The sequence below is a fragment of the Parasteatoda tepidariorum genome, chromosome 12 (assembly GCF_982258835.1).
Source record: "Parasteatoda tepidariorum strain Cologne lab strain chromosome 12, Ptep-v5.0, whole genome shotgun sequence".
NCBI lineage: Eukaryota > Metazoa > Arthropoda > Arachnida > Araneae > Theridiidae > Parasteatoda > Parasteatoda tepidariorum.
Window position 1 is genome coordinate 20,815,431 of NC_141766.1, and position 19,162 is coordinate 20,834,592.

The following is a 19,162-nucleotide window of genomic DNA, read 5'->3' on the forward strand; positions in this document are numbered from 1 at the left end:
TAATTCAGTACTTGATCTTTGAACATTAACTAAATATATTTTGTGTCAGATTTAGTTAACAATTTTTTATTATGGATCTGCAAATAAAATGTATCTCCAGGTTTAAAATATAACAAAGCTTACATAACTCTTAATAATGAAAATATAAAAAAAAACAACTTATTTATATAATTTAGTTTTAACATTATATTATAGCCAATTATACATATTTAAGCAAAGAAAAATAATAGTAAGATATAGTTAAAAAATACATCACAAACCTTTTTTGCAAATAAGCTTACGAGGAAGAGTAGCACACTGCCGATACATCATAGAAGTCTTTTCAATCGGAGTTCCAACAGATGGCAATGTAACCACAGTCATAGCTACCAGATTCCCAGATTGTTGAATTATTGAAACCACATGTTCATGTGAAGCTTGAGAAACATCTTGGCCATTAATCTAGAAAGCAATTTTTAAATTATAAAAAATTTACAGAAATCATGACTAATTTTATAGCAGTTTAAAATTAAAACATTTAATCTGTCATGAAATAAACCGTAAAAAAAAGTTCTGATTGAGATAATTAAAATATTTGGATTTTAAATTTATGTATTTGATTAAAATTATTTTTATGGAGAAAAATAGTAGAATAAAATTTCATTCTTTAGACATACCAGAAAGGTAACTTTGAATACAATAGCTGAAAAAGAGAATTCTCAGTTTTTTCTAATAAAGATCACTAATTAACTAATGATTTCATTTCAGCAGATTTTCATTTAATTTGCTATATGCAAATATCACTTATTCAAAATAATATAGATAGAGGCAAAAAAGGGAAATCTTTGTTGTACATAAAAAGATGTATTAACTGCCTTCTTTTTAGACATATAACAGCAATGCAAGCAATTGTTGTGTTTTTTTAACTAAATTTAAAATTTTGTCTCACACTACATAATCAAAGCTGACAAACGTATTGCAGATCAACTAGAAAAGCTTTTTTATGCATTATTTTTTATTCATTTATATGTTGGTATCAGTGAAGATAAACCAATTGGAATGGTCAGAAGCTTCCAAACATATATCATTGTCCTGCTTGTCCTTCTCCAGAGAATGAACTCATGTACTGGCATTTAATATAGTATTAAAGATATCTATAGTTAACATCAATACAAATGTTTTCTAAGAGGAGAAAAAATGAAATCCTTAATGCAACATAAGAAAACATATTATGTGTCCTTTACTTTCAAAGGAACTACAGATCTGTAAAATTCTGATTGCAATAAAACCAAAATTGAATTAAAAAGCATGGTTAAAACACATAAGATGGGGAAAACATAATAGTAATTACAATATTAATATGATAAGAGCTTAAAATTTTAAATGCAAATAATGCTTTTTTTTTTCAAAAAAGATAACTAAAACTGTGAGTTGAGTTCAAAGTATATTACCATGATAAATAAGTATTTGGAATAATAGCATAAAAAAGATATGAATTTATTGATGAATTATACTTTATCTTCTTCAAAATAACCTTCTCCATCTTCAATGCACTTCTTTCAATGCTTTTTCCAATCATCAAAACTTAAAATAATTTTTGTAGTTGCACTTCAAATTATGTAGCGAATTTATTTTTATTGAATTAATATACTCAAAACGATGACAACAAAGAAGCAAATTTATCAGTGCGAATAAGAGAAAGTTACATAATGTCATATCAAGATAAAATGGTGCTTGTGGGGCTGTCTTTGTGGAATTTTTTGCCAAAAGTTGATGACTAATAACTTCAGTGTGAAAAGATACATTATCATGGTGCAAAAGTCATGAGTTTTCTCATCACATTTCAGGTCTTTTTTGATTAATTGCTCTATTCAAACACCAAAAATACTTGAATAATAATCATTATTGACTGTCTGGCCAGTTGATAGAAAATCATAATGCACAACCCCATGACATTAAGAAAATATTTGACATTACCTTTATTTCTGAGTGACTTAGTAGCATTTTTGGTCTTTTTTTCCCATTTTAAGCACCATTCCCTCAATTAAGCTGCTTCTGAGTAAAAAACAGAGGCCTAAGTTTAAACAACAGTAATAACATGTTTAAAAAGGAAATTTCCAAGTGAAAACATCTATATGCCACTTGAGCACATTGTTTTTGGTGAACTCAAAAGGAAAACTCTCTAAGAACAACTTGAAACAACCTTAAATGATCTTTCAATATTGATAGACAGGGATCAAATGGAATGGTAATTTGTCCAATAATGTCTTTTCTTTTCAAAAGATGATCACAGAGTATCAATTCTCTGACTTATATAGCTATATTAATCATGAATCAAAAAGGATAGTCTACCAGATCGTAGATCATTTTCAATACATTCGCTCTCATCTTTAAAATTTTTGTTCTAATTAAATATTGTGGCGTTAAATACGGTTTTTGTTAAAACCATTTTTAATAACTTTTTGCAACTTTTCAGATGCTTTTGAAGCAATAATTTCATTTCAAAAATAAAATTTAATGCATATTCTTCTTTCAATACCATTCAGCATTTCAGAAAATTGATAAAATGAAAATTCTTCTCTTAATAAAAACTAGTTTATTTTCTGACTATAAAATAAAATACATTCCTGATTGTTTCCAAATATTTATAGAAGTTATAAAAATATTTGATAAAGGATTGACCATGAAATTGATAATAAATGCATTTTAATGAAGAATTACGCGTTTGATCACAATAGTAGCAGTAGTTCATTATTATAAAAAAATCATTAAAATAAAAAAAGTTGTTTGAAAAAATAATTAAAATTAAGCTATAAAGCTGTTTTGGCTTCTTTTATCTCAATAAAAACTCAATAAAAAAGATAGATAAGCTAACTTAATAAAAAAGATAGATAAAAAAATAAATGTTAACTTTTACAAATTAATTGTGTTCATTTGTTTTTATTTGTCTATATTCATATTTTAAATTTAAGTTTTAAGTAAATAAAAATAGACTTTCCAAATTTATAGGTACACAAAAGTTAGCTTTCAAAACATTTCTGCTACATTCGTAATTTTCACTTGTTAAATGTACAAAATACAATTTTACATAGATCAGATATAGAAATTTTTGAATTTCATACGTAAGTTATCAGAATTAAAAAGGAGAAAAATAACACCATATTGTTCAAACTAGTAAGACAAGAAAAAAGATCAATTAAAATATACAATTTCATGTCCATCAGCTATGACAACTACTATAATTCAAAAGTATGTAATGCTAATTAAAAATAACACTATAATGTACAAACTGGTAAGACAAGAATAAAGACATATTATTTGACAACCTGAATTGCAGATAACTACACGATTTGTGATAGAACACAGATTTTTAGATTTTAAAAAAGGTTAAGTACATTACAAATGTACTATACACTTTACTTACTTCCAACAAGAAGTCACCCTTCTTAAGTCCTGCTAAATCTGCAACCCCTCCTTTATTTACATCTTCTAAATATTGGCTAGGCCATACTTCATTGGACTCTCTTTCCATTAAAGGACTTGAAGCTGTATAATTATTAATTTAAATTTAAAAACTACATAAAATAGAAATTAAAAAATTATATAAATATATTAAAAGTTAATTGCATTTACCTTTAGCTCCCCTAAGAACAAAGCCAAATCCTTTCTTTCCTTTGTGTAAAATAACAGTTCTGGGCTCACCGAATCTGTTAAAAATTATTCAGATCAAAAAATGCTATAACATTAAGCAAATTGGAAATAGAACAACCCTCATAATATATTTTGCAGTAGACAGTAGTTTTTCAAACAGCTTAAGGTTTGTAATAAATATGATAAAGAATACTTAAAGCTATTTACATTTTGTACAAAGATATATGGTACCTTAATGCATATTTCATATACTGGACAAACGGTAGATATTTCCAAAAGTAATACTAATAGAAAAAATTGATAGCATGAAAAAATACCAAAAAATTAATTTACAGCTTTGGTACAAAAATACTCAAAAATTAAAAGTTGCTTCAAAGATGCAATTTACCTAGAGTAGGTAAATCATTAAGATAGAGTCTTAGAATGTGAAGATTTGATCATTAGATTAAAAGTTGTTCAGGGTGGTTTGTTTCTTTTTCGACACATTGTACATTGAACAATTGCAGAAGAAAGACACTTACTTTCAAGCTTAATTATAAACAAAGCTCACACATTTTCCTTTTGGTTTATACAAAAAAAGAAATAACTCATTTTTAAACATTTTCTAGTTAATTTTTAGGAATCTACTTTGATAATTACCACTCTATTTTGGATAATTTTATCGAACTTGGGTATAACAAGCACCATGATTAATTTATCAAATTCCTTTGGTCTCTATATTCTTGTTATATAGCAGATGAGAAGTATTTGTAATTTAAGGTTCTTTGACATACTATAGAGGTTTGAAACAACTACTGTATTATTATTACATATGAAATAAATGGGTTTATAGAATCAAATTAAAAATGTTTAAAATTACTAGTAACAAGAAAAATTCTTACGTTTTCCACCTTCTAGGAATGGTACTGACACGTTTGGCACACCTTTCTCTTCTTCCCTCAACTCGAGGAAAAGCAGGAGACTGCAAAGTATCAAACATTCGAGGAGCTATTTCTTGAACACATGATGAAGGGAAAAGACCAACCTGACCACCATCTATTCGTCCTAAAATAAGGCTATCTTCTGCCTCACTAATAACTGAAAAATGATTTTGACATTATTTAGTATCTATAGAACAAAAATTTGAACACATTTGGTTATTTAATGTTTAAAATTAATTAAATTAAAACATTATACTTATTTTCTATAAAATATCATTTAATGGTATAATAGCATTTCTTGCTTATTTTTTATGTACTCATTTTTATTCCTCATTCATTTTCATTATACTTATCTATAAGGCCTTAAAGGCATTGTCATTTAAAAGAACATAATTTAAAAAGATGTAAAATCTTCTATACATCAAAATTTTTATGATCATTATGGAATTCACTAATAAAAAATAATAAGTAACAACTAAAAATTATTTTTTTTAGATCACATTATTGTTAAGTAAATAAGTTTTTAAAATGTGTGCAAAGATGTTTTGGTTTGCTCTACTAGTGCCAGAAATATGGCAAAATATAAAAATAGCATTAAGAGGCAATAACAATGAGGAAACTATTAGGGCTATATCATCCAGATTGAAGACTAAAAATAGCCCCTCATATTTTGAAGGCTCAAAATACTCAAACTTTCAGTAAACAGTAGAGCAGATATTTTACCATGTATTGCATGGACATTTTATCATTTTAAAACTTATAGATCAATGAAGTACAACATTTGAAAACAAATATTTTAACAAACTCTCCAAAGAAATGTTATATTTTTTTCATGATGTTGCAGATTAAAACTGGGGTATCTGAAGCAAGGCTTGCTTTAAAACAGATCAGAATCTACATCATTAGAAATCATTATCCACGGTAAAGTTTAAAGACAAAATTATAAAAATATTCTTTAAATGCTTACCTTCCACTGTCTCACCAGTAACTAGTTGCAGGTGGCCAGGGGTTAAGGAACTATAGTCTTCTATACACACACAATTAGTCCCAGGAAGAAAAGAACTAGAAGCATCATTATAGTGATCTGGACCAAATTCATAGCTTGCACCACTATTACTAGTACATACACCTGAAGAGTCACTAGTGATGCTTTTTTCTGTGGGAAAAAATACTAATAATTTATTGAACAAAAAAAAGTTTAAAGAAATAAAAGTACAATGCAAGGACACAAATTCATATTAGGGACCATTAAAAGTCCTATCTTATAGCAATCACACATGTTAGTATTTTTAAATTCACTACACATAAAAAGTGCGTACTTTTGCGTGTTATTATTTTGAAATTTAAAACTCTCACTTTTATCTATATTTCTAATTTGTGTAAAAACTATATTGCAGTATAAATATTGAATGGAATTTTTTACTCGTTTTCACAAACTGCTCTTTAGCCTTTAAAAAATATTCTCGAATTTTTAAAAAAAAATTTTCAACAAAATATTCTTACAATATGTCATTTTACATCTAGTTGTAATTAAAATCCCCAACACATTTCTCTGAAGCATTTTAAACAATATTCTAAACAAATTATATGTAAGGTTTCCAGTATTCTACCAGTTATTAATTTATTATTGTTGCAGGTTCATCTTCTTGTGATTAAGTTCATTATTCATTAGTTCATATAGTATATTATAATGCTTGAAATTTCTTTATTAGTTAAGGACGAAATATTTTACATTCATTGATAACATCATTAGAAAATAACTTGCATTGTAAAATGTCTACAATGCAATGCTATATTTTTCTTTAAAAAAAAAAAAATAACATTTCATATGTGATATTTAAGATGTGCCGATGACTACAAGTTTTATGCTGTATCTATCACTGAAGAGTGGTAATTGATAAAGATAAAATCAAAGTTAAACTTTTTTATTTTAGCAACCATTTTAGTTTTTAAAATTCACAATAAATTTATTTCAATAAATATTATGTCATTGTTGGAAGAAAATATATTTTCTTCAAAAAAGTAGGAAGCTAATATGCATCTCGCAACCGCCTGATCTGTTTTATCGACACAAACTGGTAGGAAGAATTTCATCTCGCGCTGGCACGAGATTGACTGAAAAAGTGTTAAGATTAAGTAGCTCAAATTGTGAATTATAAACTATTTTTATTAAAAAGGTATTAATTTACATTTTCAGTTTTATGCATATGCAATTGGTGATTTTTATTTAATATTTTGGTTATACTTCCCAAAAACATACTAAAGTTATTTATGCCCATAACTAAACATTCTACCAAGTCAGACATGATTTGTAATGATTGGATTTTCATAGTCAGGATATTACTGTAACATTTTAACATCCTCAATGATTGTAAAAGTGTTATATTTCATTGCTTATCTATAGTTTAATGAAGATTTAAAAGTACTTTCTTTAATCTGTGCTAATCTCTTTAAAGGAAATGTGAAAATAAGCACATTTTAATTTAAAGTATGTGAGATTAATGACTAGTTTCTAAGTAACAAAGATTTAAGTTAAAAAATCCTTGGTATATTTTAGGTATTTCTACTTTTACGTACTACTTCTTGTGAATAACATTCCCACAAATTATTCCCATCTAAGACCATCTTTTCATCTGTCTTGCTAGCTTTTATTTTAGAAATGCATGAAAAATGCATTTCAAAGTAAGGTAATTACCTTGATTCTAAAACCCTATAACTTAAATGAAATACGTCTGAATTTAAGTGAACTGATTTAGTTTTATTTGATATGAAATTATAATGGGATTTTCGGAAAAATAAACTTCCTGAACAAAATAGTTAAATTGAAGTTTGATAAACAAAACCTTTATTTTGCACAAAACCATCAAAATAAACGAATTTCAACAAAGTAAAAAGGTTCCAGTAGTTTAGTAGTAACTACTTTTTTTATTTAATTTAGCATTGTAAAACTTATCTTAATATACATTTCTTTCAAGGGCCAAAAATACTGCTATTTAGAAGTAATATGTATTATATTATTAACATGTGTTACATAGTAAAGTAATATTACACAGTTAGGAAGAAATATGTATTATAACAAGCATTTATAATTAAAATTCAAGTTATCAGCAAAAATGTTATCTAGTCCAGCAGCTAACAAAATTTAATTATTAAGCATGTTAGAAAAAGTTAGTTTGCCAGTTTTTATCATAAAGCAAAACTATTCAAACAAGTATTTCTTTTTTATATATAACCCCAATAAGAATGAATTAATTAAAATTCTTTTTTAAAGAAATCATGCAAGCAAATAGCATTCACCACAAAATATTACTACACCTGTGATTACACTACCAGAAGCAGTATCTTCACTGTCTTCTCCACTAGGCTGTGTGCAAGTTGATGATGAATTAGTAGAAGCATCAGATATGCATGAAATAGAAGAAAAAGGTGGCAAAGAACAGTTAGATGGACAGGGTGATGGTGGCTTCATGCCTAGATGCAAATCAAGACGTGGATCACTATGAGTTCGACTTAGTGTAGAAACTGGTGCAATGCTGGCTCTCCTTCGAGGATTATATCTAGGCATTTCTCGGTATGGCACTAAATTTTAAAAACATACATGTAATTATTCTGATTTAATAATTTAAGTTAAATGTTTTATGCAACAATAAAAATAATTTAACACTAAATTGTTTGAAATAATAGGCATAAACAGCTCTCATCTTTATGAGCAGCTCTCATCTTTATGAATCTACAATTTTATTAATGTGTATATACACATAATACATATGTATGTGCATGCAGGTATAATTTTTGTGATTTTTTTTAATAGAGTGAATTTAGAATAGCACATTCATAAATGTTCAGTGAATTTTGTGAGCTAATAAACCAATGTGCAAACAAATGAAACAATTTTACTTAAAAAAAGTATTAGATGAAAATTTGTAGTAGGAACAAATAATTAAGCCGAATTCCATGACTCCACAGACAAAGTGCAAATCAATTTTATTGTCAAGTCACTGAACTGCATTGGCTGCATTAAAAACATGGCCATGGCCCACTCCGTTAGAGTATTATGGTTAAGGCATTATAAAGTCATTTAGCTAATTGAAGCTGGGTAAATACATTAGTTGAGAGGGCTAAGCTGTGAAACGCAATATTTCAGCAATTCCTTTGATATTTGAGGAACTTTCACTCTCCTTGTAAATATACATTACAATTGAATCTAAAATTTTATTATGTATTACATAAAAAAAACTGCATCATTATCACTGTGTGAGAAATCAGAAAATTGACTCTATATCCAAACTAGAATCATTCATTTAGGTCTTTTGTCAAGGTCCCACAGTTTTTTGCTTTTTAAAGAAGAAAAAAAAAACTTTTTTTAACTTTGAATAAAAAAAGCACTAAATTTAAAACCAATAAAAATAAAGCGTCATGCTGATTTTCAAAAAGTTTTCAACATAATCTGTGAAAAGTTATGCTAAGAAATACAGTACTCCAATGCAGAATGTTCAGGACTGATTCATAGATGTATAAAGTGTGAATATTTCATTCTGAAAGGAGAGAACATGTTGCTCATTTGTAACATGTTCTCTCCTTTGCAGATTTGTAAATAGTTTTTAACATAATTTGTTTAAAGTTATACTAAGAGTTACAGTATACTAATGTAGAATGTTTATGACTGACTCATATATGTATTAAGTAAATGTTTCCCTCTCAAGATTAGGGAATATGTTATGCATAGTAAAAAAATGCTAGTTCAACAGAAAAAGAAAGAAATCCCATAATTTAAATTTTAAAAAATTCAAAAAATCATTGTACTTAAAAAGTGCCATAAAAGGACCAGTTATCTTAAGAGCCTATAAAGATATATCCATCATCTAAAGATATATACATACCTACATCATCTGGATTGTGATTTCGAATAAGCTCGCCAAGGTTGAGATTACCAGCTATTACAGCAACTTGATAAGGATTTTGATTTGCGTAATTAAGAGCATTTTTATCAGCACCTCTAAAAAGAAGTACCCTTGCACAACTTTCTTGATCGTTAACAGCACATACATGTAAAGGCGTATTTCCACTCGCATTACGTGCATTCATATCAGCTCCATAAAAAAGTAAATGCTCCAAATGCTGTACCAATCCATGCTTGCAAGCCTGAAAAATAAGATATTGCAGCAATGAATGTAGTTGCTGGTTATTTTTAGATAATGTAAATCAGGAATAGACATAAAAATGCCAACTTAGGCAAAAAATAAATAAAAATAGCAAAAAATTCTCATAAAATTAAAATTATAATTTCCCATAAGCAATATTATTTTTTCAAATTTATATTTAACAGTATTAAAATGTATGAAGAGAAATTTCGATGGAATAAATTTTAATTAAAGCCTGGGTTTTTTATAAACATTTTCTTAGTACTAGTTGACATCAAAACAAATTACAAAGTTCTTTTGGTAATACAAATAATGCATTTAATGGGGGGGGGGAGTATAACTCAATTAAAATGTCAAAACTTCATTTAAAAAACATATTTGAATAAACTACTTTAAATAATTTTTCTTGTATTATGAAAAAAAGAAGGTATTTAAAGGATATTATGAGTTACAATATTATCAAATTTTTTTTTATTTCATTTAAGGGAAAAGGTGGAAATACCACCAAAATCCAAGTTCTGATAGTATAAAATATTATGGGCAAATTATTCAATTTTCTGAGTTAGATTGCAATAATAAGAGTCGCAAAATTCAAAAAAGAAAAATAATTTCCTTTTAGTCACATTAAATATAAGAAAGCATTTATATATTAAACTTTAAGATAAATTCTATCATCTAAATATAAAAAAAATTACCAAAGATGTTTTCACATTACATTTTCTGTAATAAAAAACATTTAGTAAAAAAGTTAAGTAAAATAATTCATCACTTATAGACATAAATACAATAGTATTCAAATAATTGTGAACAAAAAAACAGGCATACAAAAAAGTAAAAAATCACATACGAGCACAGGGTTGCAAGCATTATTCAAAGCAGCAAGAAGGGGTACCAAATTGTACATAATATACAAGAACAATAAACAAAAATCATTTTACATAATTTTATTTTTATATTAAATGTTTCCGCAAATGTTATACATTTAAGACCAATAAAAAATAGTAGATGCTCAAAATGTTGGTCAGAGGCCTGGTAATATAAATTACATTAATGCCACATGGAATATATCACCTGCAAAAGTTACAGATTTATCTAAACCACATACAATTGCTTCAACAGTTTGGTAAAAGCTTTGACTTTCTCAAAATTACAAAATCACTTCAAAATTATAAACATAACATAACCAATACTCTAAGCATTCGTAATTTTAAACACTATAATTCTAATAACATAGAGCTAACTTGTAGATTCTTAATCATGGAAGTTCAATGAACATAATAATTATCAAATTAAAAGTTTATTAAAACTTTTCTTTCTTCATAAAAACTAAACCTTACAACAAAGACAAGCAAAAACATGTATAATATTTGTCAACTCAAAAATAAAATGTTAACATGAAAATTAGAAAAAAAAAACAAGATGTTAAAATTCAAAATATAAAATACCTGATGTACTTCTTGCCATCCTTGTGGGTCACAAGTACCAATAAAGGCATGATCATGCAAAAGAGTTTCAGTTAACTGATGATCACTAGCATGTAATAATGTATAATACAGTGGAGTTAACCCTTTGCTTTCTTTATAGTTTGGAGATGCTCCTAAATCTAACAAAGTCTAAAAAATTAAGTAAATATAATTACATATAGCAAGCATTTTTTACATATCTTTGGAATTTAAATCTTTTTTTGTTAAAAATTCCAAGAAAGTAACCAACCTTTAATGCTTCTAAGTTATTTCTTTCTACAGCTTTATGCAAAGCTGTCATGCCATCTTTGGTTCGGAAATCAAGTAAAGCTCCACCATTTATCAAGGCCATTATAACTTTAGCTGGTTGCTTTAGAGTTGTAGCAAGTGTCAAAGGTGTTTCTGAAAATAATTATACCAAATCTATATTATTCTAAAATTTGTGCCCATAAAACAAGTAACAACAAACTAATATATCCTACCTTAAATGTGAGGATTGTACATAAAACAAAGAAAGATTTTTATACAATATTTGATAAGGTAATTCTGGTAGAAATAACACACCCACTTTATTTTAATAATTAACAGAACTCAATTCATTGTACTTCAAAAGTGCACATTAGATACTGGAGAATGAGAATAACTGATATGCAAGTTGTTGCGATTTTGTGCTTAAACTTTGAGGTGTCTAATATTTTTATCATTTCTTTTTTTAACTTTTCACTTAATTATTATGCATCACAAAAGAGATATTAAAACAAGTATTGAGACTGGAAACTACTAGATTGTTTATATAGAGTGTTTGAAATATCTTTTCAGCATCCTTTGAGCTAAACAAAAGACTCACAAGGTGAAACCTCAATACCATAAATTATGGAAAATATGTTGCACATTTCTTATCGTAATCACTCCTCATGAAAAAAAAACTTATAATCATTACTTAATTAAAAAACAATTTTCAGCAGAGTTATGTATATTTAACCATACATATTCAAATTAAATTGACTTGATTTTGTGTTCATATCTGTTTTTATGAAATTCTCATGTTCAACTGACTTTTTTCAAAATGTTAAATATATCTAAAAAGGATACAGCATATTAAAAATTTGCCAAAACAAACATACCTTAATGTGTTTCCTGAAATTTTATTAAATGTAAATATAATTAATGTAATAGTATTTGTGGACTTTATAAGTTTTGAAGAAGTTAACTATAAAATTAGCTGAGAGAATCTCCTAACTTCAATTTGGTTATCCTGGGGAATATTTTTAAACCCCTTTTCATCAATCTTTAAAAATGTATTCATATTACTTTTTGTTTTCATGATTATATACAATGAAAATCACTATAATGTAGCATTGATTTCTTTACACCTTGGGTATTATTATTATTATTATTATTTTTTTTTTTTGGATTCCAAAGTCCACATTTTAAGTAAAAATGAAAAACATGGATATAAAAAAAAATTATACAATTAATTGTAGCAAATCAAATAGTCTATAACCTTGTAAGAAGAAGGAAATATGATAAATAACCTAAGGCATCAATGAGATTAGTTTATAATGCATGCTTTCTTAATAAATGAAATTTAAATTTAAAGATTTTTGTGTGGTGATTTTAACCCTATATTGGTCACAGTAACACCTTCAAAAATTCTAACTAAAATTGAAACATTTTATGCAAGAAAATCTAAAGATAACAAAAGTCAATTTTTGGAACAGTTTGAAAGTGTACTCCCTTCACTTAAAATGATTGCCATAAAAAGAAATAAGCATGTCTTTTTTTTTCTTTTCTTACTCGATATAAACTAAAAATAGGTGCTGAGCGATAAATAATGATATTTACAGATATGGAAATCTGAACTATTATAATTAAACCTGAAGCGACCATAAAAATTAGAATATTATAGAATTATTCTCTTCGTTTTCATAATAATGGGTTTAAACATCAGCAAAAATTTAAAAATATATATATATGAAATAATTATTAAACCAGTCTCTTAAAGATAAAGTTAATTCGATAATTAGATAAAGTAAAAAATTAGAATATTATAAAATTATTCTCTTCGTTTTCATAATAATGGGTTTAAGCATCAGCAAAAAATTTTATATATATATATATATATATATATATATATATATATATATATATATATATATATATATATATATATATATATATATATATATATATATATATATATATATATATATATATATATGAAATAATTATAAAACCAGTCTCTTAAAGATAAAGTTAATTCGTACAAGCAATTACAAGCTAATCAAAACTGTAAAAATAAGAACGTATATATGTTGACATAACTTCTAGATAGTATTTCTAGAAAAATTAATCATGAAAAAATAATTCCAGTATTTAGAAAAGTATAAGGACATTCTTACCTCCATTTTCTGGGCAATGAAAATTGGGATCCATACCCTTGGCACACATCTTAGTTATCTTTTCCACTTGACCATTACTTACATGATCCAACATTCGTCGCAAGTTGGGCTACAGAAATACATTATGAAAAATTAAACTGACTATTAAAACAAAATATTTTTAATAAATGTCAACTTAGAAAATTTTAAGAAACAGTTAGATGAATCAAAGATTAAAGATGATTCTTTAGAAAGTAATACAATTCACCTATGAAATTATTTGAATAATCATGAAAGAAAATTTAACAGATTTTCTAATTATGAGAAATCTTATATTTACAACCTTTTATCTATAGATTTAAATTTTTTTGAAAGGAAATTAATGAAGAAAGAGTTTGTTAAATAAAGAAAGAGAAAAATCTTACTTTGCTTTTTCAAAGGCAGAAAAATGAACTTAAAATTTAATATAAATATTACATTTAAAAATTGGCTAGCCAGTCTTAATAAAGGAATTTAGTAATAAATAATTTATTACTTAATAATCAGTTTAAGTGGCATAGCCTATGCATAAAAAGTTTTTTACATACCTGTCAAATATGTTTAGAAGTAGTCCAGTTTTGAATAGATTTAATTGATTTTATGACATTTTCCTTATCGTTTTTTTAAAGCAAAATTAACAAAAAGAAACAAAACTTAAAAATAAGAGTGAACATATTTCAATTTTTCTATTATTAGAATAGCATTATTATAATTTATACAAATACTGACTTGGAATAAGATAAACATTTACTTCTGACATTAAAAATAATGTAACCAGTTCAGTTGTTACATTTTAAAATAATAAAACAATTGTTATGTTACACAAATAATAATTTCCCATAACTTTTTTAATAATCGTAGATTTACATATATGGATGCAATTTTCTTCAGGTATGACCACCAGCAGTCATACAACATTTTTAATCTTAAAATGTTTCTGTACGTTATTATATTGCCTAAAGATAAATAGTTTGTTTATCACTCCTTTGCTTTAAAACTGAGTAATTATTTCTATGTTTAAAGCACTTTTCTTTAAATTAACAAAAAAAAAAAAAAAAAAAAAAAAAAAATACAATAAACAACATAAACAACTAAAATGCACTTAAGGTTTTTCTAACAATTAAATTTCTTTTTTAATGAAACAACCATCACAAATGTCAAATGTATACAAAATTTGCTTGTGATTTAAAATCTATACTACAAATTATATAGAAACAATATTGGTTAGCCTTTCCTGTCATTTTTAAATGTATGCATTTCTCATTAACTATTGTCATGTATTATTTAAAATAATCAGATTCAAATTTAATTCTAAAAATATTTTTACATTTCTTCGAGATAATATATATAATTGTTTAAGAATATGTAATTAAATCAATTATGTAACATTTTTATGCAGAATGGTACTTGTAAATTATTGGCTTCTTAATTAGCCATGAAAACTGGTAATCAACTAAGATCTATCATTTAAATGATTGAATTTGCACTAATTTAGAAATATCAATGATATATTTTAAAGAATGAAAAATACATGTCAGAAAGTGATAAATAAACCAAAGTTTTTTATTTTATTTATTTATTTTCTTTTTTAATTTTATAAAGTTAAATAAGCATCATAAAATATGCAGGGAATTACCAAATAAAGCATACACTTTTATGAAACATTTGTGAAAATAATTAGAAGATTAGTAGTTCTACTAAACACCATTTAAACATAAATAAATTATATAATATTTACTCGTGTGTGGAGTTGTTTTATTTGCTTCTCTTCAACGTTCATCATTTTGTACACCCGTCTTTTGTAACGCAGCTGTGAAAAGTTAATAACATTAATCAAAAATTCATATAATAGTATCAACAAATTTATGAACAGAGCAATTCTTATAAAAAGAATATACCAAGGAAAATTTACACTGAACAAAAGTTTGTTTCATAATTTTAAAACCTTCCACTTTAATTTTAAATATTAAATTAATGAAAAACTAACTTTTAGCAACTATATACATAAATTTATGAGAATGGAATAGAGTAAAACCTCAATTATAAAGTAACTGAGATCACAACGCTTAGACAATAACTCTAGCATTGTTATTTAGTTTTAATGAACATATTAATATTATGATCTTTTAATATTTTTCAAACATACTAAATAGCTATAAATATTATTATTAAGCCAGCAAGAATTTTAGATCTAAACAAAATTAAACTTAACTGACTGCATTTGGTTATGGAAGTGTATGTTTTGAAGAGAAAGTACATAATGATTTATTCATAGAAGATTCACAGGGAATTAAAAATATGTCAGTAATAAGAGGTGTAAATTTTGTAGGAGTGTCCGCAATGTGAGGTCGATAAAATTACAACAAGACAATTCTTATAATAAATAAATCACTAAAAAAATTACCTCTACATAACCTATTGACGAAGGAAATGGATAGTCTCCTAAAGGTCTGTGTTCATCAAGAAACTTTCCAGCTTTACCATTGATGGGTGGACAGAAAACTCCGTAGTTAAAACTTTCTTTTAACTCCTAAAAAAATTGCACTATTTAATAAACTGACTGTAACTAAAAGACAAAAAGTTTCAGATTAAATTGCAATTATTGGAAAAATACCTTAGGTAGTGAATCTATTATGTGTAGCTTAATATCCCAAATATACTCATCTTTGTGGAACTGGAAGTTTTTCTGGAATTAAAATAAATAGAAATTTTAAAAGAAATGTAAAAAGCTTTTGTTTTCTAAAATATCTAATCCAAAATTAAAAAAACAAAAATATGATCAGAACAATATGATATGAGCAAACACTGTGTGCAACTACAATTGTTATAACAGACACTATGGTTGTGTTTTATGTAAGTTACAATATATAAGTAATAAGCATTATTTTATTTATTTTAATATAAGTTACAAGCATTAGATTATTGTACTATTTGTGGCCTTAGAGATTTGTGGAAATCACATCATGTATAAAACATTTTTTATTATAAAATTTTAGAAAAACCTATAAATGTTTATAAATTTTAAAATAGTTTTGGATATTTTTCCTTACACCACTTTTTTTTAAAATAGAGTTTCATCTAATTCTAAATATAAATCAAACAATTATTAAAATGTTAGAAAATATCTGTTAAACGCTTAAATTTCAATACTAAAAAAGAAATGCTTTTTCTGATAATAATTGTGAAGAATTAATTACTACTAGTTTTGATAAAAACAGCTACACTTCCAAACCTGGTTTGATTCTTTGCAAATTCCAAATTAAATATAAAATAAACAACTCATAAATTTGCTTTTAAAATCATATATTTAACATACAGTTTTTTTTTTTTAATATTACTTGATAAAAATATTTATTAAAATTTAAATAATAAACATAGTTAAAGTCAAATAATTTTTTTCTTAATATTGAAATTTTAAGATTTTATAGGACTTGATTTATATGGCAAATATAATTTGCCATATAAATCATGCCTTATTGAATATAATTTGAGAATTTAAATTAAATTAAAGGCTGTTGTTACTAAAGGTTAAAATGTGGACAAAATCTCTGTTAATGTTTTTTACACAAAAAAAATAATAATCTTTACAACTCAAGCTCAAATATTTAAACCTTTTATCAATAGCTGAAAAATTATTTAAAAAAGAACTGGCTTAATGTCTAATTAAATTCAATAGTAAAAGTCAAATTTTTTTTTGATAAAAAAGTGGGTAAAAAACAAAAAGCTTGTTTTTTTTTATTTAAAAAAAAAAAAATCTTTCAGAATGAATTTTAAGAAATACATTAAAATTAGCTTTCTTAAATAATTTGTATAGTATGGTATTTATTTTTAAAGATTGAATTTATCTATAGATAAAATTTGTATAATTTAATTTAAACTGCTTTAATAATGAAAGAAGTTAGTAAAAATAAATTTTTATCCAACTATATAGATTTAAATATTTTAGCATTGCAAATACTGTATTGAAGAAGCAATACTCTTGTGAAGATGTTTCATAGAATTTAGATTCGGTGGTTTAAGTTATTGTGATGAAGAGCGTGTATTAAAAACACATAATAATTAAAACAAAATATAGTTAGAAAATAAATAACAAGTGTTATAGATTCATTAAATAATCTGATTTTTATTACTAAATGAATTTTTTTTTCATTCTAAATACAGAGATATTACATATTGACGACAGATGGCACCACTAGAAGATTGTGCAAAGAGATGTCATTGTAGTGAACAGAATAATTTTCGTTAATTTTAAATTATATTTATTGCATTAGAGGGGAATTTTTCATTAGAACTATTTATATGTTGTAGATCCATTCATCATTAATGTCTGCCTTTTAATCATTGAATTATTTCAACTTGTTAGGTAAATGTTCTACTATTGCTTACATATATTTTCTTGTAAGATTATATTTATGTGCTATTTACAATTAAGCAATAAAATTAAAAATATTGCTAAAAGTACATTAGAAGAAAAAAAAACGTTAGAATTATTATTTTACATTGTTTTTTCTTAGCGTTATTGAGATGTTTTAGCCATGTAGAAAAATCGAAAATGCTAATTCTTTTTCTAATAAAAATACTTCTAACATCATTATAATTCTTATGAGTAGCTGTAGCCGCAAAAACCATTTTTGTAGTTTTAACATATATATCATAACAAGTATGCTTATATTTTCCTAAGTTCATTTTTATCTCTCTTACGCAGGCTGTCTTATACTTCTTTTTTGTTCATTAAGTACGTATTTAGTTGCCTATTTCTACCCGGCCTTTCTTCCTATAGCCTTTCTTACACAAGATTTGTCCCGTAGTGGACTGATCGTTAAGACACGGTTCCTAGCATCACTGGCTGCGATCAGTGTGCGGGTGGGTGACCACTTGGTTCAGTCTGCATAGGGACCAAGGGTGTCCAGTATTGGTCCTCGTAAATTGTTCTATCGTAAAGTGCTCGACTTCGCGTGCAGGTCGTCGGGCTTCCGAAGCGGGGGTGCCATCCCCTCTGCACAAGATCAAAATTGTGATGGCATGTCTTCGGAACATCCTCAGGGATGTTTCCCAGACCGTCGCCAATAGCCCATTGTGCAGCACTAGTGCGACGTAAATGAACTACAACAGCAACAAGTTTTCCAATTATGAATCATTCCTCTACTTTTAACACGAACTACAATTTTTATTTTAACTCGGGTAAAATAGAACTCAAGTTAATGGACTGAGTTCATACATATCACGTTTAATATGAAATTTTCAAACTAAAATTTACCTTGCATCAAAAGGGTCACACTCTAAAACAGTGGCTAGCAGAGAAGGGGAGAGGGTTACGACCCCGTCAACCAAATAAAAGAGGCATCCAGTTGACGACTTAAGGCTCTAAAACCTTATATCTATTACTATTTAGTATGAATTTATGAACTTAGTATAAATTTTGTATAAATTAGTATGAATTTAGGTCCCGCAGTGGACTGATCCTTAAGACACGGTTCCCAGCAGATCACCGAAGTCAAGCATCACTGGCTAAGGTCAGTGTGCGGGTGGGTGACCAATTGGATTAGTCTGCATAGGGACCGAGGGTGTGCGGTATTGGTCCTCGTTAA

The 19,162-nt window shown here is 26.4% G+C and overlaps 1 protein-coding gene across 13 annotated transcripts in view; it reads right to left on the minus strand.

Moving 5' to 3' along the window:
* The window catches only part of LOC107440518 (uncharacterized), a 197,284-nt gene that overhangs the window by 13,056 nt on the left and 165,066 nt on the right, over positions 1–19,162 (minus strand). For 4 of the 13 annotated variants that reach the window (XM_087156000.1, XM_087155994.1, XM_087155999.1 and 1 more), the window contains 13 exons: positions 16,189–16,260; positions 15,979–16,104; positions 15,313–15,384; positions 13,557–13,665; positions 11,405–11,556; positions 11,137–11,304; positions 9,431–9,692; positions 7,881–8,129; positions 5,518–5,706; positions 4,512–4,707; positions 3,613–3,686; positions 3,404–3,525; positions 261–441 (listed from right to left, as the gene is read on the minus strand). In XM_087156000.1, the coding sequence (XP_087012126.1) occupies positions 261–441; positions 3,404–3,525; positions 3,613–3,686; positions 4,512–4,707; positions 5,518–5,706; positions 7,881–8,129; positions 9,431–9,692; positions 11,137–11,304; positions 11,405–11,556; positions 13,557–13,665; positions 15,313–15,384; positions 15,979–16,104; positions 16,189–16,260 (1,972 nt within the window). Of the gene's footprint in view, positions 1–260; positions 442–3,403; positions 3,526–3,612; positions 3,687–4,511; positions 4,708–5,517; positions 5,707–7,865; positions 8,130–9,430; positions 9,693–11,136; positions 11,305–11,404; positions 11,557–13,556; positions 13,666–15,312; positions 15,385–15,978; positions 16,105–16,188; positions 16,261–18,073; positions 18,295–19,162 lie in introns of those variants that run through there. The other 9 variants (XM_087155997.1, XM_087155993.1, XM_087155996.1 and 6 more) reach the window with 5 other exon arrangements.